Here is a 9221-nt window from a genome sequence, read left to right as displayed (position 1 = left end):
GGGGATTTTTTATTTTTGTTACACTTTTAATAAATTGTTGTTACACTGTTTAAAACATGCTTTGCAAAAATGTAAAGTGGCGTTTTATCATTTAATTAATTAAACATGCTTTATGATTACTAAAATGTAATTGGAAAAAAAAGAAAAGAAAAAGAGAATCCAGAAAGTTTTAAACAGAAAAAAAAAATTAATTTGGAAAAAAAAAAAGATTTAATAGGGCCATAAAAATATAACTTTTGTTACATTTTGAATAAATTGTTGTTACATTTTTTTATTTATTTAAACTTTATTTAGGTTATTAAAAAATTAAAAAGGAAAAAAATGAATCTGGGAGAAAGAACTCAGAGCTCATAGGGCCCTTCACCCTCATGTGTGATACGTCTTTAAGACTGTATAAAGTTATGCAGAACGTTACATGGTATTTCAGCTTGTGCAAGGGCATGTTGGGAGTTCATTAATCAACGCTTGTGAGTTTTGAACCGGAGGGTCTTACCGGAGCCGGGGGCTAGGAGCCAGCTGTACAGGTATCCTGCCGCCAGAGAGAAGTAGAGCACCAGGGCCCGCTGCCCGTTCACAGTGTCCAGGATGTGCTCCACGGTCACAGGCGTGTAGGGGTCAGAGTCCTGCTGGCCCGTCTGTCTCTCCACCAGCAGGTCAGCAAAGGCCCGAGTGCGTCCACGCTCCGCCACGGCCAGAGCTTCATCGTGGTGACCTGAGCGGAGGTCAGAGGTCAGCGCTGGTCTTCATAAACCCATGAATACATCCAAGTATGTCTAACTTCATTTCCAGAGATCTTTGACCGTTTCATGCATCTGCAATGAACTGCAGGCCACAGGAAGCAGCGATTTCATCTTTTCTACCACAGGTCATCATGATGGCATAATGGTGATCACATAAAACCATCATCAGAAAACTAGCATAGTATACTAGCTACTTTTATTGTGTTTTTATGATGCTTTTTGGATTTTGACAGCCATATATATACAAGGAACATCTCAAATTAATACATTACATTCAAAAGTTTAGTCTTTTTCAGTAAGAAACTAATACTTTTTTCAGCAAGGACACATTAAAATGATCAAACGTGACAATGAGGACATATAATAATGTTATAAAGGATTTATATTTCAAAGAAATGCTGTTCTTTCCAGAGAAATATGAAGCAGCACAACTGTTTTCAATGTTAGAATGATTTCTGAAGATCATGTGACACTGAAAATACAGCTTTGCATCACAGGAATAAATTACATTTTAAAATGCATTCAAATACAAAACAGCTCATTTAAATTATAAAAATGTTTCACAATATTTCTGTATATTTGATCAAATAAATACAGCCTTGGTGAGCATAAGAGACTGCTTTCAAAAACATAGAAAAATTTAAAATTTAAAAACGACCACAAACTTTCAATGCATGGCATGTCCATTTATTGATTTATTGGCAAGTATACTGCAAAAACCTTCTATTTTAACCAGTATTTTTTATCTAAAAATCCTCGAAAAACATCAACTTGCTTCCGAAGCAATGTTGCATAATATATTTTTTACCTTTCTACAAGTGAAAAAATCAGCCAGTGCAGTAAAAACAGGATTTTTAGATTTTAACTAGTAAACAAGTCCAAAGAGACTAATTAAAAACTCATTAAAAAGGAGTTTTTTTTTAGTCTGAAATAAAGATATCATCATTAAGAAGTCACATTTTGCAGTCTAGCCACATAACAAGCAGTTTAACGTCCAGTCAGCTGGTCATTATCGCAAAACAAACCCCTGCAGAGTGATAAAAGGACTGTTATTTTACATTAAGGACTGTACATTAATCCTTACACATAACACAGATAAGCTGTTTTATGCTCTGAATGGATAATGTATGATATAAGCAGGATGAAATAGAAGGAGAATATTTATACCGAGGCTGACAAGGACCCTCTGGAGAGCCTGGTACGAGGAGGTCTGCAGGTCGAACAGGGAGAGCTTGTAGTCGGTGCTGTGCTGTGCTTCATGACGAATGTTCTCGAACAGAGCCGACGCACGGTACAGCTGTGAGGCAAAAAAAAACAAGATTTTGTGCGTTACTCACACGTGTTAGTAATAAAGCACTGACCTGCCCTGACACAGAAACACTGCCATGTGTGTTATCACGCTACAGAGAAACATGATGCCTAATGAGAGCAGTGAGTGTGGATGCAGTGCTCAGATCCCAACAGCAGAGGACAGCAGACTTCCACACCTAAAACACATCCGTTTCTTTCTAAGCTTATTTTCTTGTTGCCTTTAATCGAATCATAGCAAGTCGAGATGAAATGCTTATTTGTCACACGAGCCTTTGAGCAACATAAAACCAATCTAAGCACGTGAACGTCTTAGACGCAACGCCACAGTCGTGTTTGCAGTGAAAATAAATGAAGGCTGAATCACAGACTGCAAGTCGCACCGTTTATGCCGGCCGGTCTGGTTCTTGTTTAGCAATCGAAAGTGTGAGTTTGTGTGTGGTGTGAGTGATGTGGGATTTCTGGCTAATGATATCCTCTCGTTCACAGCGGCGGAGGGAAAGACAGCGTCAGCGTACGTCTGTCTGTGACGCTGCCACCGCATGTCTGATAGACTCTGCCAGAGAGAAAACCAGCGTGTAGCATTGACGTCCGTCTTGAGAACAACCGAAAGTAGCGATGCTACTAACTTAACTAAGTTTTTCAGTAGTGTAACAGAAATGCTTTCAATGCTTTTCTAGTAGCAAATAGTCATGAGCTACAAAATGCTGTATTTTTCATCACTTTGTGTTGCACATGCAATAATCAAATGCACTCTTTACTCTTAAGTAGTTTTGGGATGTTTGATTCATTTTACTCTGTTGATTCACTAGCATGGTTCATGTAGAGTAAATACCGATTCACATATGATTTACAGATCAAATATATGATTCACTAATCAAATAAATGTTTCACTCATTAAATAAACTTATCAAAATTCACATTTCAAATATAGAACTTACAGATCAAATATGTGACCCTGGAGCACAAAACTAGTCTTAAGTCGCTGGGGTATATTTGTAGCAATAGCCAAAAATACACTGTATGGGTCAAAATTATAGATTTTTATGCCAAAAATCATTAGGATATTAAGTAAAGATCATGTTCTATGACGATATTTTGTAAATCTCCTACTGTAAATATATAAAAACTTCATTTTTGATTAGTAATATGCATTGCTAAGAACTTCATTCGGACAACTTTAAAGATGATTTTCTCAATATTTAGATTTTTTTGCACCCTCAGATTCCAGATTTTCAAATAGTTGTATCTCAGGCAAATATTGTCCTATCCTAATAAACCATACATCAATGGAAAGATTACATCAGCTTTCAGATGATGTATAAATCTCAATTTCGAAAAATTGACCCTTATGACTGGTTTTGTGGTCCAGGGTCACATATATGATTCAATGATTAAATAAATGATTTACTGGACAAAGTCATTTCAACTTTGTTTTCCCATAAAAAATATGTAAATCTTCCTAAAGCAACATAAATGAACTTTACAAGCAAACGTACAAGCTTAACATAGCATAAAAGTAATGACTTGTTTTAATAAAATATTTCTACATATAATTTTTTTTCTTTTCTTACCCCACTGGCAAATATTTGTTTCTTGATTTATGCACAAATCAATCTAAATTTAGTGAGGTTAAATTTAATTACACTTAAAACAAGGAAAACACATTTGGAAATATTAATATTAATATCTTATGCAATCTGCTCCAAGCAAACGTGTCTTGTTTAAAGAATATTTAGATATTTTTACTGCTAAACTAGTCAAAAATATGGTTTAATGTGTTTTAAATGGGCAGCTGGACTATAGTTGTCAAGCCGTCCTGCTTCAAATGAGGAGTTGCTTGTAGTTTAGCGCCCCCAGTGCTGCCTGATATTGCATGTCTGAGTATTTATGTGTTTTCGAGATATATGTGTGTGTGTGTGTGTGTTTGTGGTGTGGAATGCAGTGTTTCTCAGGGGTTCGGCTGCAGAGAGCCCTTCATCAGCATACAGCATGGCCAGCCTGCAATCAATTAAGAGCGGAATGCATCAGCACACACACACACTCCATCTGCAATCTGCAGCGCTCCAGAACCGTCTATACATCACACACACCAAACTGAGTCACCAGGGAGGAAGGCCATGAAAAGCTACTATGACTACACTCACAAAACACACACACACCGTACTATCAGCTGACTCGGGTTTCTTTTCATTTTCTCCACTCTACGGCCTGAAACACACATGCAAAATTTCAAGAGTGTGTGTATAAAGCTTAAGTGTGTCATATGAAGATTAAAGGAATAGTTCAACCAAAAATTAACATTTGCTGACAATGTACTCACCCTCACGTCATAGAAGATGTAGATGAGTTTGGTTCTTCATCAGTACAGATCCAGAGAAATGTAGCATTACATCACTTGCTCACCAATGGATGCTCTGCAGTGAATGGGTGCCGTCAGAATGAGAGTCCAAACAGCTGATAAAAACATCACAATAATCCACACCACTCCAGTCCATCAGTTAATGTCTTGTGAAGCCAAAAGCTGCGTGTTTGTAAGAAACAAATTCATCATTAAGATGTTTTTAACTTCAAACCGTTGCTTCCAGCTAGACATCTATCTATAATATTGCTTTCCCCAGTGAAAAGGTTGTCTCTTCTGAATCAGGAGAGAAATATGCACGGATCAAGCACCGTTTACAAGCCAAAACAGTCTAAAACAGCTCTAAACAAATATGTAGATGTGAGAGGACATCAGTAGATGGACTTTTTCACTGGAGGATGCGTTATTATTATGGATTATGGACTCGTATTTTAGTCGGAAGCAATGGTTTGAAGTTAAAAACGTCTTAATGATGGATTTGTTTCTTACAAACACGTAAATACCGATTCACATATGATTTACAGATCAAATATATGATTCACTAATCAAATAAATGTTTCACTCATTAAATAAACTTATCAAAATTCACATTTCAAATATAGAACTTACAGATCAAATATGTGACCCTGGAGCACAAAACTAGTCTTAAGTCGCTGGGGTATATTTGTAGCAATAGCCAAAAATACACTGTATGGGTCAAAATTATAGATTTTTATGCCAAAAATCATTAGGATATTAAGTAAAGATCATGTTCTATGACGATATTTTGTAAATCTCCTACTGTAAATATATAAAAACTTCATTTTTGATTAGTAATATGCATTGCTAAGAACTTCATTCGGACAACTTTAAAGATGATTTTCTCAATATTTAGATTTTTTTGCACCCTCAGATTCCAGATTTTCAAATAGTTGTATCTCAGGCAAATATTGTCCTATCCTAATAAACCATACATCAATGGAAAGATTACATCAGCTTTCAGATGATGTATAAATCTCAATTTCGAAAAATTGACCCTTATGACTGGTTTTGTGGTCCAGGGTCACATATATGATTCAATGATTAAATAAATGATTTACTGGACAAAGTCATTTCAACTTTGTTTTCCCATAAAAAATATGTAAATCTTCCTAAAGCAACATAAATGAACTTTACAAGCAAACGTACAAGCTTAACATAGCATAAAAGTAATGACTTGTTTTAATAAAATATTTCTACATATAATTTTTTTTCTTTTCTTACCCCACTGGCAAATATTTGTTTCTTGATTTATGCACAAATCAATCTAAATTTAGTGAGGTTAAATTTAATTACACTTAAAACAAGGAAAACACATTTGGAAATATTAATATTAATATCTTATGCAATCTGCTCCAAGCAAACGTGTCTTGTTTAAAGAATATTTAGATATTTTTACTGCTAAACTAGTCAAAAATATGGTTTAATGTGTTTTAAATGGGCAGCTGGACTATAGTTGTCAAGCCGTCCTGCTTCAAATGAGGAGTTGCTTGTAGTTTAGCGCCCCCAGTGCTGCCTGATATTGCATGTCTGAGTATTTATGTGTTTTCGAGATATATGTGTGTGTGTGTGTGTGTTTGCGGTGTGGAATGCAGTGTTTCTCAGGGGTTCGGCTGCAGAGAGCCCTTCATCAGCATACAGCATGGCCAGCCTGCAATCAATTAAGAGCGGAATGCATCAGCACACACACACACTCCATCTGCAATCTGCAGCGCTCCAGAACCGTCTATACATCACACACACCAAACTGAGTCACCAGGGAGGAAGGCCATGAAAAGCTACTATTACTACACTCACAAAACACACACACACCGTACTATCAGCTGACTCGGGTTTCTTTTCATTTTCTCCACTCTACGGCCTGAAACACACATGCAAAATTTCAAGAGTGTGTGTATAAAGCTTAAGTGTGTCATATGAAGATTAAAGGAATAGTTCAACCAAAAATGAACATTTGCTGACAGTGTACTCACCCTCACGTCATAGAAGATGTAGATGAGTTTGTTTCTTCATCAGTACAGATCCAGAGAAATGTAGCATTACATCACTTGCTCACCAATGGATCCTCTGCAGTGAATGGGTGCCGTCAGAATGAGAGTCCAAACAGCTGATAAAAACATCACAATAATCCACACCACTCCAGTCCATCGGTTAATGTCTTGTGAAGCCAAAAGCTGCGTGTTTGTAAGAAACAAATTCATCATTAAGGCATTTTTAACTTCAAACCGTTGCTTCCAGCTAGACATCTATCTATAATATTGCTTTCCCCAGTGAAAAGGTTGTCTCTTCTGAATCAGGAGAGAAATATGCACGGATCAAGCACCGTTTACAAGCCAAAACAGTCTAAAACAGCTCTAAACAAATATGTAGATGTGAGAGGACATCAGTAGATGGACTTTTTCACTGGAGGATGCGTTATTATTATGGATTATGGACTCGTATTTTAGTCGGAAGCAATGGTTTGAAGTTAAAAACGTCTTGATGGATGTTTCTTACAAACACACAGCTTTTCACAAGACATTAACTGATAGACTGGAGTGGTGTGGATTACTTGTGATGTTTTGATCAGCTGTTTGGACTCTCATTCTGACGGCACCCATTCACTGCACAGCATCCATTGGTGAGCAATGATGCAAAGCTACATTTCTCCAAATCTGTTCCCATGAAGAAACAAGCCTATATATATCTTGGATGGCCTGAGGGTTAATTAACAATGGCCAAAACAACAGAAACACTGACCTGAGCCATATCTAGAGATCTACAACACACTAAAAAAAACACCACCTAGCAACTATTTAAAACACTGTGGCGGTGAGATCTGCATTGGCAAACAACACTCTTATCTTCACTTCTTTTTTTCCCCCCAGAAAATGCAGTTACTGTAAAGAGAATGTATCTAAATGTTTTTTTGGTGGTGCAAGGGAAAAATGTCGCAAAAGTGATGTTTCCTTGTGAGATTGTGTTGTGTAGTGCACAAACATCTGGACATCTTAACAAAAGCGGCACCCATCTGAACGTCTCTGATATGATCATGTAGTACGTGGCGCGTCTGTTTGATTGACAGCTGCCGCCAGAGGCGCGTGAGACTCGAGTCTGTCGGTCTCTCACTCTTTCAGACTGAACTAAAGCACGTCCCTCCCCAATAGCACAGCTGCCTAATTGACAAGACTGGCTGTACGATGATCTAAACACATTATCCTCTAATCTTCCGTCTCCCTGTAGACGTACGGCACATATGTGATCAACATCCTCCACGCCAGAGACTCGCATGTCGCCGTACCCGAGACGTGAGACTCGCTCGGCAATTTCTAGAGGGAGAAAAACAATGCAGAGCCTTCCTCCCCAGACGGCCATGATGAAATGTGATCCGAGCAGACGATTACAGAGACGACTACAATCACTGTCACCGTCTGAGACGACGACGACCTCCAGAAATCATCAAAGAAATCAAATCAAATCTGAGCTCAAAAAATAATCTCAGCGGTTCAGTACACCTCAGGCTGGTTTTATGTTATTGATTGAAAAGTTTAGTCCACAAAGCAATCCTACAATATTTCAGGAAAACAAACAGTGATGTCTAATTCAGATCAGAAATACACTTTTTATTACTGCTCAATATTTCCAAACAGAAATTATTTTCCTGCTGGCCCTTTTTTTTTTAATTTTTTTTTTTACCTTTATGAGAACGTTTATTGCTTTCTAATATATTTTCCATCAATTAGTTTCACATGTAGCAACACTCACCCATGAGACATTAAATACAGATTTATGGACTTTTAAAGAGTTAAATCTTTGCAATAATCTACCACTGTCCTTTTAATTTAGTACTAGATAATTACAATTTTAAAACAGACTAGAACAAATAAACATCCAACACTGATCGACATATACTATCATTCAAAAGATTATTTTATGTTTTTAAAAGAAGTCTTTTATGCTCACTAAGGCTGCATTTATTTGATCAAAAATACTGTAAATACAGAAATATTGTGAAATATTATTACAATTTAAAATAGCTGTTTTCTATGTGAATATATTGTAAAACATATTTTATTCATGTGATGCAAAGCTGAATTTTCAGCATCATTCCTCCAGTCTTCAGTGTCACATGATCTTCAGAAATCATTCTAATATGCAGCTTTGCTGCTCAAGAAACATTTCTGATTATCAAACAGTTGTTCTGCTTCCTATTTTTGTGGAAACCGTGATACATTTTATTTTTAAGCATACTTTGATGCATTGAAAGTTCAAATGAACAGCATTTATCTGAAATAGAAATCTTTTGAAACATTCTAAATGCATTTAATGTCACTTTTGATCAATTTCATGCTGAATACGTTTTTTAAAAGTCTTACTGACCCCAGTGGTTTTAAACAATAGTGTACATATCGATATATATCATGCGTCCCTAGAATATTATTAAATTCTAGATGACTATTTTTAATATACAATATTCCAAGACATTTAAACTAAACTCTTCTGACGCTTTCAGGTTAATTTCTGTTTCTCTAACGATTCAGTTGAACCATTTAGCAATGATTCATGAATCCCTCGACTGTAAAAACGCAGTTTAAGTGGAGTGTAAACATTGTGGTGCTGTCAAAACACAGCTCAGTTTGTTGAAGCGCTTCAGCATGTCCATTTCTAACTCAATCAATCGTGCTTTTAAGGCGAGACTGTTTGAGAAACAATCATTATCTTTTCAGTTCATTTTGGTGCTGCTGGCTTCACAGAAGTCACACACTGCAGCTTTCAGTGACCCTTTGAATCGGTTCATTGATAATTGATACTAG

At 36.6% G+C, this 9221-nt stretch overlaps 1 protein-coding gene across 1 annotated transcript in view; it reads right to left on the bottom strand.

Annotated features, from left to right (window-relative positions):
• The window catches only part of LOC107588927 (tetratricopeptide repeat protein 28-like), a 293102-nt gene that overhangs the window by 26868 nt on the left and 257013 nt on the right, over window positions 1–9221 (bottom strand). Inside the window, exons 10-11 of the mRNA XM_016277179.1 lie at window positions 1908–2037; window positions 494–712 (exon numbers count right to left, since the gene is read on the bottom strand). Coding sequence (XP_016132665.1) covers window positions 494–712; window positions 1908–2037 — 349 coding nt within the window. The remainder of the gene's footprint in view (window positions 1–493; window positions 713–1907; window positions 2038–9221) is intronic.

This window comes from Sinocyclocheilus grahami, unplaced genomic scaffold (genome assembly GCF_001515645.1).
Source record: "Sinocyclocheilus grahami isolate Dianchi unplaced genomic scaffold, SAMN03320097.WGS_v1.1 scaffold110.1, whole genome shotgun sequence".
Taxonomy (NCBI): domain Eukaryota; kingdom Metazoa; phylum Chordata; class Actinopteri; order Cypriniformes; family Cyprinidae; genus Sinocyclocheilus; species Sinocyclocheilus grahami.
This window is presented reverse-complemented; position numbering and strand designations above follow the sequence as displayed.